Source organism: Corythoichthys intestinalis, chromosome 5, assembly GCF_030265065.1.
Source record: "Corythoichthys intestinalis isolate RoL2023-P3 chromosome 5, ASM3026506v1, whole genome shotgun sequence".
Lineage (NCBI taxonomy): Eukaryota > Metazoa > Chordata > Actinopteri > Syngnathiformes > Syngnathidae > Corythoichthys > Corythoichthys intestinalis.
The window spans coordinates 29,238,858-29,260,972 of NC_080399.1; the positions used below are offsets into that span (position 1 = coordinate 29,238,858).

Here is a 22,115-nt window from a genome sequence, read left to right on the forward strand (position 1 = left end):
TTCATTGCAAGCAAAATAAATGAAGATATTACCACCAAAGCATTTGTAATTGCAATCATATTTTGGGAGAAATCGAGCATTATCTGACAGAATTGCAGGGGTGCCAATACTTTTGGCCAGCACTGTAGCTGCATTTGATATTTTCTTTTCACAATCATATAAGACCCAGCGGTAGTTAGCACGTTCCTGCCAAGAATTGGAGTGTTCAGATGACTCGCATACCGTCCAGCTATCAGTGAAGTGTTTAATATACGCTACGGGTGAGGTCACCTGTCTCGCTCTTTTTTACAGTCTATTATTATAAACGTGTTCTTTTCATGTGCATTTGCATTTCATGTTTGTCCTTTTCCTCTGGCTTGTCAACATTTTTAGGAACTAAATGTAGCATGGGTATATTTTTCTCACCTATAACACAATCCTGTAATTTCACTTCGACCCTCAGTAGGCATCTTAAGTACTACAAAGTGTTGTTTAAAACATCACACAATATTTACTCACAATACTTTTGTATTCACCCCAAAAAGGGACAACATCCTGCCCCCGCGGTCCAAAGCTTTGATCGACGTCAATTATTCAAAATATCATTGTGGCACAATAAACTTTAGGGTCGTGGGACTGAGGCACTCACTGTGCAGAGAACAAGGTCTTTTTCATGTCTTCTGGGAAGCCTGGACTGCTGTGATACTGCGATAAAAGGTAAAGAAAACATCTATTCTATCTGTATGTTGTGTCTTTGACCCTTCAATGATAGTTTTGTATTTTTCCTTCCATAGGAGAATTCCCATAATGATACCGTAACTGTTCATGGGTGATGAGCTAATTTTTATTCATTCATTTTTTTTTTTTTTTCAGTAAACTGGCAAGCCTAAAGACTAGGGGTGTGACAAACTATCGAAATGGTGATATATCATGATACTTTGTATCCCAAAATGTTATCGATATGCTCCAGCCAAGAATCGAGATATCGTTTTAAAAAGGTGTCAATGTCTAAAAAAATAAATAAAAATGAAGCAACAAGTTGCTATCAAAATCTTCCACCATAATAGTGTGGAATAGTGTTTCAGTTAACTCTAAGGAAGCATTGACGGTGCTCGACGCCCAATCAATTCACCGTATTTTTCGGACTATAAGTCGCACCTGAGTATAAGTCGCACCAGCCATAAAATGCCCAACGAAGAGGGAAAAAAAACATATATAAGTCGCACTGGAGTATCAGTCGCATTTTGGGGGGAAATTTACTTGATAAAATCCAACACATAGAATAAATATGTCATATTGAAAGGCAATTTAAAATAAAAATACAATTGAGAACAACATGCTAAGTAAGTGTACAGTATGGTAATGTTACATGATGCATGAACAACGAAATGCAAACGATGCCGGTATGTTAACGTAACATAGCTACTGAGTGTTATTCAGATTACTATAGCATAAAGAACATGCTAACAAGTTTACGAAACCATCAGCGTCACTCCAAAACCCCAAAATAACATGTGAAATGACATAATGATGTGTTAATAATTTCACACATAAGTCGCTCCTGAGTATAAGTCGCACCCCCAGCCAAACTATGAAAAAAACTGCGACTTATAGTCCGAAAAATACGGTAGACTGGGAACGTTCGTTCATTCGAAACCAGAGCATTCACAGTCATTCTGTCCGATTTTCAGGGCATTTACAGGTTACTTTCTGTTGCGTTTCAGTGATTGCCAGGTCACTTCCTGTTCTGTAACTCAAAATAAACAGAAAGAGAACCATAAAATACCCCAAAATCAACAGGAAGTAACTGAAAATCAACAGGAAAATGACCATAAATGGCCCAAAATTACCTCATTGCCTGGGATTGGCTGCCACTTCCGGCTATAGACGTTCAATCCGTTTGAAGTGGGAGGGTGGCAGCGAATGAACTGTTCATTCGCTGCCAACCCTCCCACTTCAAATGGATTGGACGTCTACAAGTGATGAACTCATTCCAATTCACAGCACAAGCTTGTTTTTCTGTTTATTAGTTGTTTGTGGAATATCCTAGAATGATTTCCTGACCAATGTATCGATAATCGCCATATCGTCAGATCATCATTATGGTGATCTTTGTATCGCAAATTGTATCGTGAGGTACCAACAGTTTCCCACTCCTAGTTAAGACCTTCTAACATTGCACTTAACGCAGTGTGCCATTGAATGATGCATGTACCTTGTGGTATTTGGTGCATCTTGCAAATCATCTGAGATGCATGTGACCGTAAAGAGGATGTGTGTTCAAACTTACAATCCTTTTATCATACAGGAAATAAGAACCAAGAATAAGGCTAATCGGGAGGAGAAAGGCTGGACTTAGTGAACTTTTTACACTTTTGTGGAATTCTGACTAATCCCAGGATCAGTTTGAATGTACTTCGGTCACACTGATGTAGGAAAAAGCTGAAGGGTGAAAGCGTAGTACTTGGGGCCAAACAGGGTGAGCTATGACCTGATAGAACTAAAGAATGCAACACAGCGACCCACGGGTTTGCGGCGGATTAGCTCACTTCAATTTTTTTCCCTCTCTAGCTCTCATGCATGGCTGATATAAATAAGTATAGCAGCCTTTTATCCGGCTCAGTGCACAGTGTATTCTTCAAGTGGAATTCAAGCTCAGGACACATTTGTGACTTTGTTTCCAAGCTAACATTGTTGTGACTCATCAAACACTATTCTCTCTAAATTTTGAGTAGGTTTGCTAACTGAAGCAAAGAAACAGCCCAATTTTGTAAAGCATGAAGGAAAAACTGAACTTGGAGTGGGGACCTCTGGTGGATTAATTACTTGACTTTTCTAAAACATGGTTGGCACAATTTGCCTAGGGACAGTTTGTCAATAGAGCTCCTACGTTAATGGCTTCAGAGAACTCTTGGACAGTAAAAACACGCTGTTCAAACTACCATTGACGAGTGTAATCTGCTGTGCAAATCTATGGCTGGCTGCTGTCTGGCCACTGTCTGTATTGCCTGAACTCAGACAAAAGCTGCAAACACCTTGCCCAGCGTGAACTAATTGGAGTGGACAAGACCTGCTGATGGAGGGGTTTTTACTGATTCATCTTGCTCCATGGAGCTAGCCAAAACAAAAGCCACGACCTCCACTGAAGTTGTCCTGTGACCCGAGGGGACATATACATACACACTTTTGCTGACAGTCGTAGCATCGGTGTTTTAAAGAAATAAGTAAAGCTAAAAAAATAAAACTCATTTACTTGCTTGTAAAATTACTGCACTTATTAGTTCCTTGATTTTAATGTCGTAGCATGTGACTGCAAAATAAAATCATCAGGCATGTTTAGGTTGTACACTGAATGCAGAGTATTTGGAACTTTGAGCACAAATAGGAAGCAGCACAGGTGCAGGGATGGTTAGTGTCGTGCCTTGAAGCAAAAGACAATGTTCCTGTTATTTTTCTCTGCGAGTCCACTCTGGACGTGCCGTTCCTCCGTGTGAAAGGCAGAGGAAGGAGACTGGGTTCCTTGTGGAGGGCAATGGTGGGAATGCAAACGGGAAAAGCGGCGTAGGCCTGCTGGAATCTCATCAAAGTCCAGTCAGTACGACCACGGAGACTTCACTGCGGGAGAGGGGAACCAAGGGAAAACTTTGCATTGTTCACAGTGTGACTTTTGTCTTGTGGTTGTCAATTACAGTTGCTGACCAAGGTCCAGCCACCATCAACATCACAAGTCCAATTTTCAGCTTGTAGCTGACAAATGACCACAAGTTGTCAAAAGGTGTGTTTCATGTTGTCACACAATTGATTTTATTATTTTTTCTTTGAATCAAGGGCGTAGGTTTGCATTGGGACGGTAGGGACATAACACTATGAACTTTTCAGGATGCTCAAATTGTCCCCACCAACTTTTAAGCAGCCTTATTTGCATTATATAATGAGTTCAGTTGTACAGGTAATTTAGACGTCATCCCATATGTTGTAAGGATAGAATTGACCCTACGATAATTAAGTGAATTATTTTCATTATGTTAAGACTAACCTTTACCCCTTTTTACTTGCCGAATGTGCCGGTCCATTTTTTTCCCTTCAAACACACTTTTGTTTGGCTGATGACTTGCATTTATTTACAATGTATTAATTTATTTTCTACATTATTCCTATAAAAATGTTATTTGCAGCCTACGAAGACATTTTCTCAGATAATCATACATTGATCATAATCGATGTAAAAAGTTTTCTTTTTTTGTTGAGTTGGCTGGGCTTGTGGCCAAAAGCAGTAGTGTTTTACCTGAGGAAGGCTCCATTTTTATTTATTTTTGTTATACTCTGACTAAGAATTTTCTTCAGTTATATTTAACTTATTTATTTAGACAGACAATATTGAATGGTCTTGGACAAATGTTTATTTTTTTGCATTCCTGGATGGTTAAGAGATTATGAACAAGTTTGTATTTATTGTGTGTGTGTGTTTATATATTTATGTTCAAATATTGCAATTTCATTTATCTAATCAAATCCAGACATTTATTCTGGAAGTTTTCAAAAGGTGAATCAGGTGAATATACAACCCCTAGCAAAACGTATGGACTCACCAGTCTCGGACTAGCACTCTCTCAGACATTTTATTGTGTAGAACAAACTCAGATAAAAAGTTTGTAAAAGTAATGAATTAGTCCAAAAGTGCAACTTTATGGCATTCAGAAACACTAAAAGAAATGAATAAAAAACATTGTGGTTGTCAGTAAATGTTACTTTTATAGAGCAAGTGCAGGGAAATAAATAAAGAATCACTCCATTCTGAAGAAAAAAAAAAATCGAATTACTCCATTTTGAGTAGAAAATACAGACACGCCAAGTCAATTTCCTTTCCTTAATTGGGCCCCTGCCTCAGATTAGATCTGCTCGTTAGTCAGCAGTTAAAAACAGTGCAGTTATCACACCTTGGAGGGCTGCTGGACCAAGTGGATTCACAAGAATCATGGCTCCAACAAGAGAGATGTCTCTTGAGACCAAAGAGAGGATGATCAAACTTCTTGAAGAAGGTAACGCTACACTTATGGTTGCCAAAGATGTGGGCTGTTCACAGTCAGCTGTATTACAAATCTGGACCAAGTACAAACAGCATGGCAAAGGTTGTTAAAGTTAAGTGTAGTGGTAGACCGAGGAAGACATCCAAACGTCATGACAAACAACTAAAGGCCATATGTCTTGAAAACAGACGATGTACAACAAGACAAATGAAGAAGAAATGGGAGGAAGCTGGAGTCAAGGTATGTGACAGAACTGTGCAAAATCGCCTAAAGGAAATGGGATTTCATACAGGAAAGCTAAAAGGAAACCATCATTTACACTTAAACAGAAAAGAACAAGACTGCAATGAACTATGGAGAGGCAATCATGGACTGTGAATGACTGGATGAAGGTTATTTTCAGTGATGAGTCAAGAATCTGCATTGGACAAGGTGATGATGCTGGAACTTCTGTTTGGTGCCGTTCCAGTAAGATTTACAAAGATGACTGCCTGAAGAAAAAAATCAAAAATCCCTCAGTCCTTGATGATATGGGGCTGCATGTCAGGCAAAGGCACTGGGGAGATGGCTGTGGTTAAATCTTCAATAAATGCACAAGTTTACATTCGAATTTTAGACAGCTTTCTTATCCCTTCAATTGAAAATATGTTTGGGGATAATTAAATCATTTTCCAAGATGACAATGCATCATACCACATAGCTAAAACTGTTAAAGCATTCATTGGAGAAAGACTCATCCAGTCAATGTCATGGCCTGCAAATAGCCCGATCTCAACCCTATTAAAACCTGTGGAGGAAATTGAGGGGGAAAAAAAAAAAAAAAAGGTCCACAGCAAGGCTCCGACCTGCAAGGATGATCTGGCTACTGCAATCAAAGAGAGTTGGCACCAAATTGATGAACAATAAAAAATGAAAAAAATTGTCACTCATCAAGTCCATGCCTCAGAGACTGCAAGCTGTCATAAAAGCCAGAGGTGGTGCAACTAAATACTAGAGATGTGTTTTGATTGTTATTTCTTTGTCATGATTCCATATTTTTTTTCCTCAGAATGGAATGATTACATATTTATTTCCCTGCACTTGCTCTATCAAAGTAACATTTACTGACCACCACCATGTTTTTCTTTTAGTGTTTCTGAATGCTAATGAATTGCACTTTTGAACTAATTCATTATTTTTTCAAGCTTTTTATCTGAGTTTGTTCTACATAATAAAACGTCTGAGTGAGTGCTCGTCTGAGACTGGTGATTCCATACTTTTTGTAGGGGTTGTATATTTAAAAATTATGTATATATTATTGGTTATCGTATCGGTATCTGCCTTGAGGAGCAGGAAGTTATTGATATCGATTTCAAAAAATGGATTTCGTGGACCCCTAGTTCTCCAGGATTAATATTATTTTGTGAACTCATGATATTTCCGTTTTTTTATTTTTTTATTTTTATTTTTAATTTTTGCAGTCAAGATAGGATCTTCGGAAACATCTATTTGGTATTCAAAACAATATGACTAATTTCGAATAATTGCAAGCTATTTCCCCCTCTCTCTCACTTATGAATTTTCCATTGCCCTAAATTGTTCTTTGTAATGTTCCGTAGCTAACTCTGTTACTATGGCAACGAAAACTTTCCTGGACGCGGAAGTAAACGTTTGTTATTGAACGTCAAAAAAAGCGCGTCAAAAGCCATTTTTCGTAACAGGAGGGCCAATGTGACAATTAAGCAGCTACTTACCTGTTGCGACACAGTTCAAATATATACTTTCTGGTCGATAACCAGCGCCACAACATGTCGGATGTGCTTCTCTCCTCTTCTGACACGGAGGAGGAAGACGTCAGTGAAGAGAATGAACAAGAGGAGGTTCGTGTTTTTTTCCCCCAAGTATTTTTTAAGCAGGTTAATTCGTTTACATTTATACTTTAATTTGGAGTCGTACGGGAAACTGCAAGTAGATTGAATTATAACAGCAAAGAAAGTGGAACAATTATATTTGTAATTTATTCCTTTGAACAAAGAAGGAAGATCGACGGAGAGACTGCATGTGCTTAATATTGATTATTTTTAAGTTTAGTTTATCCTTTATTCAAGTTATACATTCCTATTCATATATCATTATCTTTCACGAATAAATTTACTTTATGAACATCAATGCATAGTTTTATATAATTTCGTCCCCACCCCATTTCAAACCTTTGATTTTGTTAAATAAAGTCACCAAAATAATGCACAACAGAAATTTTAGCAATCTAATGTGCATTTGGTTACTTCAGGCCCCGAATGAGATCCCAGCCTCACTGCTCACCTATTTAGAGGCATCCAGAAGGCGAGCTGCTGCCTGTGAGAAGCTCATCCTAGAGGACCTTGAATGTATGATCTCTTATTATTCTTCTATACAGAACTGACACATGAACAGTGACCAGTGGCGAGGGAAGTGGGGTGCTGAGGGTGCTGCAGCACCCTCCTGGTGTTTGGGGGGAGTGTTTTGGTAGATTCTTTTTCTTTCTAAAACCAATAAATAAAACATATTGAAGCAATAGCGTATTTAACTTTTGGGATTGAATCAAGGGCACAGGCTTGGTCTCAAAATTGGTAGGTATGCTATAACAGTAAAACCTGCATGTACACTTTTTGCTGGGGACGAGACATTAATAAGACCAAACAGTTTGGGTACATTTCTCAAAAAATGGCTGGTTCGTACATAAAAAAAACAAAAACAGTATTTTCAGAGTGAGAAAGTCATTTTTCGTAATGCTTGCTTCATATTAAGGAAATTTAGAGTGGTTGTGCTTTTGAAGTTTTTTTTTTTTTTTTGGGGGGGGGGGGGGTAATATGTGCATAGGCTGCAAATATTTTTTTTTTCTAATGATGTAGAAAATAAATACATTTTAATTAATGAATAAATGCACAAAATGCACAGTTGAATTAACATTAAGAGTACAAAAAATACAGGAAGACACCTCTAAGCAGCTTCCTACTCGAGTTTTACAGGTTAGCAAGTTCACACAGTTTAATGTTATGCAAACTCTGATGCTGGTTGGACTTTTAGTAGCAAAATTATTAGCGGTGTGCTCCCCACCTCCACAAGATTGACATCTTTTTACATTACTTAAAGAAGCTGCTGCTGGCCGGAAAAAAAACCCAACCAAAACTTCTAATATCCCTCCTCTTCAAAGGGGGAGGAGGAGGCGACATATTGACATGCATTTCTGTCTGGATTGTGTGAATGTGGGGGTTCTAGTCATCAGCCAATCAAACGTGCGTTTGAGGGGAAAAAAATGGACCGGCACTAATAAATAGCAAGTGAAAAGGGGTAAATGTAAGTCTGAACATAATGAAAGTAATTCACTTAATAATGGTAGGGTTAATTCTTTTCTAACAACACATGGGAAGACAATCTAAATTACCTTTACTGCTGAACCCATTGTATAATGCAAATAAGGTTGCTTAAAAGTTGGTGGGGACAATTTGAGCATCCTAAAAAGTTGGTAGTGTTATGTCTCTACCGTCCGTACGCAAACCTACGCCCTTGGATTGAATATATATGTTGATTTTTTTAATGTCAATAACATGGTCGCCACCTGACACCTTGCTTGCTACCAGGTCACGTTGGATAAGGCACTACTGGAACGGAAGTTAACAGTTGACAGAGGAGGCGTTAACATGCCGCAAAAATGAATTAGCGATTTTTTTTTCTTTACACAAACAGGGAAATCTTCTCAAATTAAATTTGAGGTAAAAAATAAAGATGATTATCATAATTTATAATAATGCTCATCAAGGAAAAGTTAGCTGCACATTCAGACTGTGGAGAACTTCAAATGGCTTGCATTGTAGCCGTATTATTGTTTTTGTTTGTTGTTGCTGTTGAGCTGCAAGTGTGCAGAGCGCTGTTAGATATTCGTGTGCAATTCATTTGAGAGTTGTGAAAAGTTGGTGTTAAACCGAGGTTTATTGTATCTTTTAGTTTTGAAAACGTTTTTGTGTCATTGCGTTGTCTAGCTGCGGGGATTTACATTATAATACACAGGCGCTTTTATTTCCAATACAAAAAGTCCAACACACACTGTAGGTCAAATAGAATGCTGTCTTTGAAGTAGGCTAGTAGTAGTATACAGTATAAACTATCCAGAATGCGTGTGTGCTGCCATTGTGCACAGCTTGTATGGAGAAAAAGCGCGAGCATGACAAATTTGGACCGAAACGGCTGTTTTTGGATGGGAAAAACAAAATAAGATCCTCAGCACCCCCTGCTTTGATTGACTTCCAGCACCCCTGACAGTGACCATGAAAAATTCAAGCATGATAAGTTTCTCGATCTTCTAAGATAATAAATGAGAATTTGTGTGTTTTCAGGTCTCTCTGCATTGCAGCCCAATGAACAAACAACGCAAGCAAATTTTACTCTCATTGACAAGACAACATATGAGCAAGTAAATGTCTTTCATTACATGGATAAAACTATGGAAGTGCATATGCAGGGGTAACCATTAGCGGGATTGAAGTCTGAAAGGGTCTTTGGCAGTGTTGTTAATTTGACTATAAAAAAGTAATTAATTACAGTTACAAAATACTTCTCCCAAAAAGTAATTGCGTTAGTAACTCAGCTACCTGAATGTAAGAATAATTAGTTACTTGGCAAAGTAACTAGTGATAATTTTCATGTTTTTTTTTTCTCAAAAACAAAAAAACAAAACAAAAAACAGGTCACACAATGTAAAGTTTAAAGGCTTTTTGGGACATTTGGCCCTAGCCCAATTCTTTACCCTCCACTTAACTAAACACAAGGGTATTGCGATAACTAGATAGTAACCTTTGCTATGTGTGGAAGTCATTTAAAGTTGTGAATCAACCGTTAAAGTTGTTAAAATTGCTCCCGTTATTGCATTAGTTCCCTTCTGTCTACTTTCAACTTGTGTGAGTTTTAAAACTGTTTCATCATTTAAAGATAGATTTAAGTCAAGATTTTGCCAATTTAGGAGCATTTTAGATAAAAAGTTACTTAGGTTCGCTAAGAAGGATCTCTACAACAGAGCCTTCCTGAGAGGTCTACTGCTTTAAGATGGCGGCTGTTTACTAACGCATGTAGTCCTTAAAACATGTTGCCAATGCAGCCGTGTCTGTCATTTGCATCTAGTTCTAAAATATGTGATATCCACTGTTTCATTTGGGCGTAATTTGTAGGCTATTGGCTACAGTCAGGAATTATTGGAGCCACCTAGCATCGCGTTTGCAACGGCGTCGTCCCCACTCCTGCTCTGCTCTCTCGTCTCCATAAGTCCATCTCTCTCAGACTTTTTTTATTCAACCAACTTAGTAACGAATAGTAACGCACGCCTTTCCCGCCTCAGTAACGGTAACGGCGTTGCCAAGATGACAAAAGTAATTAATTAGATTACTCACTACTGAAAAAAATAACGCCGTTAGGAACGCTGTTATATTCTAACGCCGTTATTAACAACACTGGTCTTTGGTCTCCAGTTGTTTAAAAAAAAAAGTTATTTATTTATTTTTTGTCGTGGAACTGTAACACCCCTCAGCATTGATGGTAAATACAGTATCTTTTTTGTTACTATTTTTTTTAAATATGACTTATAATACATGTTTTTGGATATTTAGAGATTTAGTATGTATTTAGGGGTACTGAAGGGGTAATTCCGAATTACGTCGAAATTTGGGTTAAGTCGGCAGCATAGTAACGGAGACTGGGGACTAACTGTATCTTGTTCACCTACCTAATCCTTATAGTACTCGTCTTGCTGCCTCTAGAGCTCAATTACGGTACAGTGGCACAGAGGCTTATCGATTGCGCTGGGGGCTGAAAACATCCCGATGACCCCAAAATGCAGTGTCAGCAATAAAATGAACTTACAAGAATATTTATAATAATAATAAGTTGACAATGAGCGTTTTTTTGTTTTTGTTTCCCATCATTCTTGAGGGGAATTCTAAATCAGGCTGCTTAGGTAATACTTTTTGCCAAGATCGTCATCCATTGATTATGGCATGCCCGCCGATGTCGTACTAATGTAGTTACCCTAGTCAAAAATAGTATCCCCTGGGCAGAGCCATATGGAGATAGAGTTGTGTCTTTATTATTCAATCAAAAAAAAGTTGCTTCAGTAAAAAAAAAGTTTCTTCAATCAAAATATATATTTTCAATAAAAAAAAGTCGCTTCAATTAAAAAAAGTGTGTTTGAATGCAAAAATAAATATGGAACTCAAAAAAATGCATGTGAAAGCTATTATTCTTTGATTGATTTTTTAAATTTTTTTTTATTGGAGTCAAGTTTTTTTTTTTTTTGAAACATTGAAGCAACTTTTCTGGATTGAAGTAATGTTGATTTGTGTTTTGTCCACATTTTGGCTTGGACGTTTTTGTCTTTATTATTCAATCAAAAAATAAGTTGCTTAAAAATATATATACATATTTTCAAAAAGAAAAATCACTTCGATCAAAAAACAAAATATTTCAATCATAGAAGACATTTTCGAATGCCAAAAAATATTTCAGATTGAAAAATTTGCATGTAAACAATTTTTCATTGAAAAAGTTTTCTTTGATTGAAGTAATCCTTTTTTTGTTTGGGCCATACTATGGGTAGGACATTTGTGTCTAAATCATTCAATCCCCCAAAAAGTTGCTTCAATCAAAGAAAATATTTTCAATCAATGAAAAAAATCATTTGAAAACTAAAATTGCCCTCTGCTATTTTTTTGTTTTTGTTGAAAATTATATGCAAAGCAAATGACCGTCTAAGGTGCTAGTCACATGATCTGTTCGAAAACTAATGTTGACCCATTATAAAAATATTGTTTTGTTCGTTTCATTCATTTTTGTTGCAGTTTTATTGTTTTACAACTTTTATATGTATAGGAAAGTCAATTTCATGCAATTACACTTTTCAGCCACCAAGGGGGGTGGCCCCCCCTTAAAATCCGCTTATGTACACAATAGTGTACTTAAGTACAGTAATGAAGTACTTTTACTTCGTTACATTCCACCACTGCTTTCTGTAACTATGATGTGGCTTAAAAATGAGTCTACCTCACTGCTTAGTATAAATTATGTGCTTGCTCTTTTTGGCAGTTAATTTATGATAGCCGCCCCCTGCTAAGAAAGCTAGCATATTCTGATTTCTGTGACAGCAAACCAGTACCAAAACAAAATTCCAGAAAACTTCTGCTGTCTGCTGGATTTATTGTTGTTTGGCACTGCTCTCGCTGGTTCAGAAACCAGCATAATGCTGGATTTCTTAGCAAGGCCACCTTGCACAGTAAAAAGAAGCTGGAAGATCCTAAATAAGATACCTTGGAATGTATTCACAAATTACTTTTATTAAATATGCGTCTCTTTTGGATGTATAGTTTGTGTTATTTTTTGGGCTCTGGTGCAGGCAGACAAGTTTGAAGAACAAAGTGAAGACGACAGCGCCTCCACTGGTACTGATATGGAGGAACAAGTGTGCCACGGTGAACAGTCTCAAGGTGACGCCACGGTACTTGATCACTCTTATATGCGCTTAGATGATTTATTTTTCATCTCCTATCAGAGGCTGGTGGAAGAGAGTTTCTTCAAGAGAGATTGCGACAGAGACAACAGGAATTAGATTTTGAGAAGGAACTTAAGAGGATGATGGAGGTGGAGAAGGTAAGTTCAAGAAAGTCTTTCCAATAAGTCCAGGAGCAATATTGTTTTTATCCTCCTTGTGCAGCTGCGTATGAAGGAGGCTGATATGATGGAGTTGAGGGCTCAGGAAGTGAATGAGCAGGAGTTTCGTTTTCAGCAGGTTGGTTTTGTTGAGAACATCTAAAAGAGGAAGAATTAAAAACATATTTCCAACAATTTTGTAAGAAAATCTTTTCTGCTCAAAAGGAGCTGCTCAATGACCTGAAGCGACAAGTGGAGGAGGAGGTAAAAAAGGGGAATGAGGAGCAGATGAAGGTAGTGCAACAACAGCATGAAAAGGAGGAAGCGGAAAAGAGCAGGATGTGGGGCCAAGAAGAAGATATGAAGAAAAAGGCTAGAGGGAAGCTAAACGAGGAAGAGATTTGGAGGAATGATGAGTTAGAGGATAAAAAGCAGAAAGAGGCAGAGGGAAAACAAATAGGGGGAGAGCAAAGGGAGAGTGAGAAGTTGGAAGAAGACAGGAGGAAAATAGCAGAACTTAAACTGAAAGAGGAAGTGGAACGGACTATAAAGGAAAAGGAAAAAAGGAAGCAGATAGAGGAAGAAGACGCAAATAAACTCAAACAAATAAAAGGAATACTACAGATGAATGAGGAAGAAGAAGACAGGCGTAGGAAAGACATGGACGGGAAACTTAAAGTGGATGAAGAAATGATGAGGCAGGAAGAGGAGGATGGGAAACAGGTAGAGTGTGAGTACCAGGAAAAATGGTGGGAAGGGGAAGTCTGGGAAAAAGAGGTGCAAAAAATAAGTAGAGTAGAAGAAGAGGAGAAGGAGGGGGAAGAGGCAGAAGAAAATATGAGAAAGGGGAAGGAAGTAAATAGGGAAAGCAGAAAGGAAGCGAGCATACTGCTGGAGGAGGGAGCAAAGAGGAGAATGGAGGACAAAGAGGAGAGCAGAAAGAGCAAGACAAATAAGGAAATTGACCATCAAGATAACAGAAAGAAGAGTAAGAGCGTTGCAGAAAAATGCCGGAAAACTGAGGGGGATGAAAATGGAAGGAGGACAGGGGAGGAAGAAGGAAAGAGCCATAAGCAAATGAAAGAAGAAGCCAGGATAACAGATAAGGGTGAAGAGGAGATGACAACAAAAATTGTGGTCGTAGAACAGAAGATGAAAAAGGAAGTGGAAAAACAACTGGAGCAAGAGCAAAAGAAAGGAGATGGACAGAAACAGCGAAAAGAAGAGGATGAGGAAAATAGCTTGATGGGGGAACAGAGGAGGAAAGAGAGCGCAGCTAAGGGAAGTGAGGATGAAGAAAAAAGAAAGACGAGTGCGAAACAAGATGTGAGGATGAAGACGAAGGAAGTGGAAAAAAGTACCCACGAAATTCAGCAAGTACAACAGAGGGAAAGTGAAGTAGTAAGAAAAATAGTGGAAAAGAAGAAAAGGGCAGATGTGAAGTTAAAAGAAAAGAGGAACATTGAAAAAGAAGAAAAAATGAGGACGAGTAAGGAAGAGGAAAACTGTAGGGATATAAATGAATATACAGGGATTGAGGAAGAATTAAGGAGAAACGAGGATGTGGAAGAAAGAGAGAAAATTGATGACTTCCTAAGACAATTAATGAAGGAAGCGAAGAGAAAGAAATGTGATGAAGACATTTGGAACGTAAAGGAACTGAAGAAAAGGGAAGAAAGGAAGGGCGGAGAGGTTAAGGTACCAGAGAAGGAAAAAAGGGAGGAGGAAAAGATGAAACAGAATGATGAGATGACTAGAGTAATTGAGGGAGAGGAGATAAGAAATAGCCACATAAAAAAGGAGAGAGGAGAGGAAGACAAAGACGCTAAAGAACCTATGAGGAAAAGTCACGAAGAGAGGGATGTGAGAAGACTCACCAGAAATGACATGAATGAAAATATACTCAAGAACAACTATGACAACAAAGATGACAGCAACCAAATGAACAGCCATCACATTGTTAAGAACAGGATGCATGAGCAGATAAACGAGAATATCCAACAACACAGTGATGAGAACATTCATCAACAAATCCATGGGAGCATCCATTGGAACATCCATGAAAATACTAAAAATAACACTCACCAGAAAATCAATGGGAATGTCCATGAGGACATCCACGAGACAATTCATGAAAACATTGATGAGAACACCAAGCAGAACATTTTCCTGGATGTTCACAAAAATATTGATGAGAACACCCATCATAAGAGTGATGACAACATTCATGAGAATATCCACCAGAACTTCTCATCCCAAAGTGGCAGCCCCTGTCTCTCACAGTTAATGGACCAGAGGAGGCTTTCCTGGACCAAAGGACACCTTGTCTGGACGGAACTACGGAACAGAAGCAGGCGGAGCAGTTCTGTCGGGTCCAGGAGAGAGTCCAGGTGGCCCGCCCAGGACAACGACCTTCCTCCACTTTGTCCCAGCACACTACTAAGGGCTGCGGCCAGGACATCGCTGCAGGAGGTATACCAATAAAGCCCTGTTTTCCTCAAGAGAATGCTTTAAAAAAGTTGCCTTTCACACAAGCATTTCTCATCACATTTTACTTATTCACTATTTTACTGGAGGCAGATCTGATGGAGAAATGACTGAAAAAACGACACCATTTTGTGTTTTCCAGGTGAACATCTTGGTTCTGGAGGACTTGCCAGGCTGCAGTTTGTCTACTCTGGCTCAATGCGCACGACTGCAGTCGCTTACGCTTAGAAGATGTGGGTTGAAGTGTCTAGAAGGCATCAGTCACCTAGAGGAGCTGTGCTATGTTGACGTGCAGGTGAGCGTTTAGCAGGCTGTCTTCAATGATGTCCATTATTTGAAGGCAAATATCTCCATTTCGTGGGTGTTATAACTTTTTTTTGCAGGAAAACAACATTACAAGGGTGGACTGTGAGAATATGAGTTGCCTGAGAGTCCTCAAGCTGGGCTACAACAAGCTGGCATCTATTCATGGGCTACGTGGCGCAGAGAACCTGCACCTTCTAGAACTTTCGCACAACTCCATTACACGCATCGGTAAACATATCTTTCTGCTTATTGAAATGTAGTAAATTTTCCACTGCTCCATAATCCAAGTTTATTCCCAAATTTAAATGTTTCAACCTTTGCCCTTAGAATGTTTAAGTCAATTCTTGCAGAATCATACCTTAAACGTACTAGTATACAGGTTGTGTGCAACAGAGTAATGTTGTGAAGTTCATCATAAAATAGTCAGGTTTTGGAATTGGCGCTTATGGAACCCCAAAATGGTCTAAATTAAATAAAAACAATATTTTGAAATAAATACACTATAAAAATGATTTTTGTGGGTAGTAATTGTGATCCATATAAATTGTATAAATTATTCTAAAAGTATTTACTGTAGGTAAGCAAGTGCACTGTATTAGATGGGTTAAAATGAACTCTCTTTACCCAATTTTAATCAGTATAAACTTCAACTTGAACAAACAAGATAATATCTACCCAAAAATATTAGGTGTGTGCTCAAGGCTGCGCATGCGCCAACGCGTCTTCCTTGAAAGTGAAAGGAGGACAGTTTCGTTCTGTGGGACACTACAACTTGGATGGCATCGTACAGTAACAGGTAAGTTTGAACTTACTGTTTCTTTTAAAATTGATAATGTGAAAACATTAACAAGCCTGGTATGCTGCGTGTTAAATTAAGAAGCCCCTATAATAATAATAAAATAAAAAAAAAGTTAACATTTTATTCCTGCCTTTCAACAGCCATTCCTGATAGCTAGCTAACAATGTTCTTCAGAGTATAGCAACATGAGTTACTGCTAATAATGTGGCTTAATATGAACCATCAACGTTTTTTTTCTAATTAACTTTTCAGTTACGGCATTCAGTTGTCAAATGTTTCGACTTTCAGTATAATTGAGTGACGCTGGGTTGCTACTGAGGCATGTAAACAAACACCCAGTAATGGCAGCAACCACTAGAGGCCACCACAACTCGGATTAATATGAATTAAGAAACAACTCATTAAGAAGCTGTCCAATAGCCTGATAATTATCCCGATTTTTTTATTCAGGTGTGTTGGAGGAGGGAGACGTGGAAAACAGACTGGATAGGTCCCCTCAAAGACTGGAGTTGGTGACCCCTGCTCTAGGAAGTCTTTTCTGCTCATAATGTATTTCATTTACATGTGTTTCTTAAATTTGCACACTAATTTCATAAAACTATTTTGCTCTGTAGTTTAACATGCTACATCATAGCACTCCTGTGGGGTTCAAACATCTATGCTACAGCATTTTTGCCTTACTTGTCTCAAACTGAAAGATGTTTGATGCACTCGTGTTGTTCACTGTTCAGTTAAAACTGTTCTGAAACTCATGTTGTTTGCATATTACTTATTTTGGACTAATGCCCTTGTATTCTTTACTCATCAGTAAAACTGTACCTGAACTCATACTATGAGGAAAAAATGTTTGCGTGCAATTTATGTTGGGCAGACAATTTGTTAAATTTTAAATTTAATGAGCATATTGTCAATAAAAAACAGTTGACAATCAAATGTTTCTCTTGTGTACAATGACTTTAGGGTAAAACAAACCTTATCTGCAATATTAATAATTAAGTTGATATTTAAATTAATATTTATTATTAAAGATTCAGCAAAATATACAATACAAATACACTACAACCATAGACTTCATAATGTAATTGACGGGGCGCGTGGCCGTTAAATAGGGGGACCTGCATTGTTGGGGAGGCTGTCAAAGTTGACCGAGTGGAATCACAAACAGAGCTTTTTTCATTAAAATTCTTGTGAATAAATGTTTAAATTCCTGAATTCTTTATAGATAAGGATGTAAAACAGTATTGATTCTTGGTTAAAAGCAAAAGAAACCGTGCAGGTAGCATTTATTTTACGTAAATATGTTGAATGTGCGGCTCGTCTTTAAGTTCAGTGTGGTGCCGCCTTACCACAAGTCCACAACAAAGAGCTTTTTACATTGAAATTGTTGTGAAAAAATGCTTAGATCCCTGAATTCTTTATAGATATGGACGTAAAACAGTCTCGATTCTTGGTTAAAAGCAAAAGAAACCGCACAGGTAGCATTTATTTAACGTAAATATGTCGAATGTACGGCTCGTCTTTGAGTTCACTGTGGCGCCGCCTTACCACAAGTCCACAAAAAAGAGCTTTTTACGTTGAAAATGTTGTGAATAAATGCTTCAATCACTGAATTCTTTATACATATGGACGTAAAACAGTCTCGATTCTTGGTTAAAAGCATAAGAAACCGTGCAGGTAGCATTTATTTTATGTGAATATGTGTAATGTGCGGCTCGTCTTGAAGTTCACTGTGGCGCCGCCTTACCACAACAAAAAGCTTTTTACATTGAAATTCTTGTGAATAAATGCTTAAATCCCTGAAATATTTATAGATATGGACGTAAAACAGTCTTGATTCTTGGTTAAAAGCAAAACAAACAAACAAACAAACAAAAAAACAAACGTGCAGGTAGCATTTATTTTACGTAAATATTGCTAACTATGATGCCAATGCCATAGCGGCTAATTTCTCCATTTCCACCCCCCCATTTTTCAAAATGCAAGCATGGTACAAAAAATATAATAATTACCATAAATCCCCAAACAAATCACTCCTTAGACAATCCTACCTGTTTGTATGTGGTACAGCTGTCGTACTTTTTGAACCAAAATCCACCGTTAGTTCGCTGCGTGCGTGTGTTTGTGAATAGCTCCTCTTGATGTGGGCGGCCCCCTGCTGAGCTGACCCGTCAATAATGATGATGTCTATGCTACAACCATGAGTAAATAATGCTAAATTTTAATAGGTATTAAGTGATATAATATGTTTCAAAAGATTAAGTGAATCTTACCCAAATTATTTGAGTTTATTATTGTTGACGCTTTTAGATAGTATTTACCAAGCAAGGGCGCAGGTTTGATCTCAACATTGGTAGGGACGATATAAGAGCATAACCTGCATATACACTTTTTGCTGGGGAAGGGACATTTATAAGACCAAACAGACTGGGTGAACGAGGGTCAGCCCGGTCAGGGATACATTTCTCACCAATATGAACCTTATCAATGATAGGCTAAATCATCAATGCAAAATAAATATGTATTGACTTAAACTAACTTTCATGTGTATTGGTTCAGGTGTTACACCGTTCGATTCAAACAGTTGTTTCCAAAAACTACTAAAGAAACATTTTGAAAACTTCCAGAATAAATGTCTGGATTTTATTAGCAAATTTAAATTGCAATATTTAAACACAAATTATATTAAAATACACAAGAAATATAAACTTGTTAATCAGCAATTAATTATCTATAAGAAGGTAATCCTTCGTTCACTACATTTCTTACAGTTTAATTAACATTAACAGTTGAAAAATTAGAGGAGGTAATTTCTCTTAATGCAGCTTCCTCCTCGAGTTTGTTAAATTCACACAGATTAATGTTATGCCAACTCTGATGTAGGTCGGACTTTCAGTGGCAAAATTAGTGGTGTGTTCCCAACCTCCACAACATTGACATCTTTTTACATTATTTACAGTGGCTGCTGTTGCTGGTGAAAAAAAACTAATATCCCTCGTCTTCGAAGGGGGCGGAGGAGGCAGCATGTTGTCGACATGTATTTCTGTCCGGGCTGTGTGAGTGTCGGGGGTGGGTCAAGTCATCAGCCAATCAAACATGCGTTTGAGGGGAAAAAAATGGACTGGCACATTCAGCAATTAAAGGGGTCAATGTAAGTAATGAAAGTACTGTAATTCACTTAATAATGGTCGGGTCGATTCTATCCTTACAACATATGGGAAGACAATCTAAATGACCTATATAACCGAAGCCATTATATAATGCAAATAGGGTTGCTTAAAAGTTGGTGGGGACAATATGAGCATCCTGAAAAGTTGGTAGTGTTATGTCCCTACCGTTCCTAATCAAACCTACCACCCCCTTGTTACCACATATAAATATGAAAACACTCTAAAAGTCTGTACATAGTACAGAGGAAAAAATAGGTGGCAGTGCGGCAGTGCAAATATAGAGTACAGGATTGGAAGCAAAAAAATACAGTAGTGTGGTATATTGGGTATTGCACACAAGCATCACAGGTGCAGGACTGCACAATTGCACTAGTGTCCGGCAGTTTGTGTAATATGGGCCTTAAATCTTAAAATGCGGTAATAGTTTTATCCTTTTTATCTGTTAAATTTAAATCTTTTTCATAATAGTATTACCCAGGGGTGAAAGTGGGCAGGAACGGTCAGGAACGCAGTTCCGATATAAGATTCAGGGCAGGAACGCTGTTCCGGTATACGGTGCCTTTATTCCGAAAATATGACGGCAACTGTCAAAATGCTATGTAAAAAAAATACATAAATACAACGCTGCCACACATGCATTTCATCTCCAATAAGAAAACAATCTACCAACATCAGATTTACATACACAAGTGTTAACAACAAGCATAATAAAGTGCTTGTGTAGCGTAATCAGTTTCCACCAATATTTATTTAGTTTATTCCACGGACGGCATGGAGGTTTCCCCAGCTGCTGCAATTATCAGAGTCTGACGATGATGAGTCACGACACTGTGCGAATGCACGGAGCAAAGCAAAATGCCTTGACTCATTTATCCATTCAATTGGCTGACATACATATGATCACCAGAGATAGTTAGCTCGGATAGGTTCAAATGTTCATGTTTTCTGAAACAGCAACAAAAAAAAAAAAACAAAAAAAAAGGAAAGGAAAGGAAAGAGTTAAGGTGGCTTATTTATCATATTTAGTTTTATTTGCTCTGGTGGGGAGGTTCAGAACATCTTAGCTGTCAATGTGCACTTTGGACTTATCTTTGTTCATTTATGTTAGGCTACTTATTGAATTCCTTATGATTTAAAAAAGTCTGCGCGATCTTCAAAATATGTTGCATTTCACTCTGCATAATATAAATCATTTTTCAGAATGTATGTTACTCATATATGTATTATTAAAAAACACAACAAAAAGTAAATGTTTCCATTATATTCAATTTTAATACACATCCTATGTTCTTAAGTAGTTAACTTTGAGATTTGGCATTTAGTATGTGAGGAAATGAGGGAAAATAAAAATTAGGAGATGGAGGTTGGGGTAATAGCTGTTTTTGTTTACTTCTATTTTGCAAATCATTGAAAAAAATACAATTTTGAATGAAAATCAGTTCTTTAATGTGTTAAAGAATGTGTTATTTCTTTGCATTTCATGAGTGTTGCCCCCCCCCCCCCCAATAAATAAATAAATAAATAAATAAATAAAAATAAAAATAAATAAATATAAAATTTCTGGCTCGGTGGCGACCTTCACGTCGGGCAGTTCTGGCAAGAAATTCAGACCACTTTCACCCCGGTATTACCTTATTTTACCATTTAAAGGGGTTTAAGAGTGTTTGCTTACTAAGGTCTACAATTCTCCATCAGGGGGCAGCGTTACTCTTTTTATAAACCCCACTTTTGCTCACTGCTTCTGAGTCTGGGGAATCATACTGAGTTTAAGAGGACCCTAAAATTAAACAATATATTCAATATTAATTATATTTTAGAAAGTTTTAACTGTTGAAAGGCAAATACAGTGCCTTGCAAAAGTATTCGGCCCCCTTGAACCTTGCAACCTTTCGCCACATTTCAGGCTTCAAACATAAAGATATAAAATTTTAATTTTTTGTCAAGAATCAACAACAAGTGGGACACAATCGTGAAGTGGAATAAAATTTATTGGATAATTTAAACTTTTTTAACAAATAAAAAACTGAAAAGTGGGGCGTGCAATATTATTCGGCCCCCTTGCGTTAATACTTTGTAGCGCCACCTTTTGCTCCAATTACAGCTGCAAGTCGCTTGGGGTATGTTTCTATCAGTTTTGCACGTCGAGAGACTGACATTCTTGCCCATTCTTCCTTGCAAAACAGCTCGAGCTCAGTGAGGTTGGATGGAGAGTGTTTGTGAACAGCAGTCTTCAGCTCTTTCCACAGATTCTCGATTGGATTCAGGTCTGGACTTTGACTTGGCCATTCTAACACCTGGATACGTTTATTTTTGAACCATTCCATTGTAGATTTGGCTTTATGTTTTGGATCATTGTCCTGTTGGAAGATAAATCTCCGTCCCAGTCTCAGGTCTTGTGCAGATACCAACAGGTTTTCTTCCAGAATGTTCCTGTATTTGGCTGCATCCATCTTCCCGTCAATTTTAACCATCTTCCCTGTCCCTGCTGAAGAAAAGCAGGCCCAAACCATGATGCTGCCACCACCATGTTTGACAGTGGGGATGGTGTGTTCAGGGTGATGAGCTGTGTTGCTTTTACGCCAAACATATCGTTTTGCATTGTGGCCAAAAAGTTCAATTTTGGTTTCATCTGACCAGAGCACCTTCTTCCACATGTTTGGTGTGTCTCCCAGGTGGCTTGTGGCAAACTTTAAACGAGACTTT

At 37.8% G+C, this 22,115-nt stretch overlaps 1 protein-coding gene across 5 annotated transcripts in view; it reads left to right on the forward strand.

Annotated features, from left to right (window-relative positions):
* Positions 1-634: 634 nt before the first annotated feature.
* The window catches only part of lrriq1 (leucine-rich repeats and IQ motif containing 1), an 86,592-nt gene continuing 65,111 nt past the window's right edge, over positions 635-22,115 (forward strand). For 4 of the 5 annotated variants that reach the window (XR_009063293.1, XR_009063294.1, XM_057837291.1 and 1 more), the window contains exons 1-9: positions 6,632-6,865; positions 7,276-7,372; positions 9,359-9,435; positions 12,400-12,490; positions 12,556-12,653; positions 12,718-12,792; positions 12,879-15,125; positions 15,283-15,435; positions 15,524-15,674. Coding sequence is in view for 3 of the 5 variants with exons in the window: in XM_057837291.1 (XP_057693274.1) it covers positions 6,794-6,865; positions 7,276-7,372; positions 9,359-9,435; positions 12,400-12,490; positions 12,556-12,653; positions 12,718-12,792; positions 12,879-15,125; positions 15,283-15,435; positions 15,524-15,674 (3,061 nt within the window). In the remaining 2 variants the exon portion in view is untranslated. Of the gene's footprint in view, positions 697-3,670; positions 3,755-6,631; positions 6,866-7,275; positions 7,373-9,358; positions 9,436-12,399; positions 12,491-12,555; positions 12,654-12,717; positions 12,793-12,878; positions 15,126-15,282; positions 15,436-15,523; positions 15,675-22,115 lie in introns of those variants that run through there. The other variant, XM_057837292.1, reaches the window with a different exon arrangement.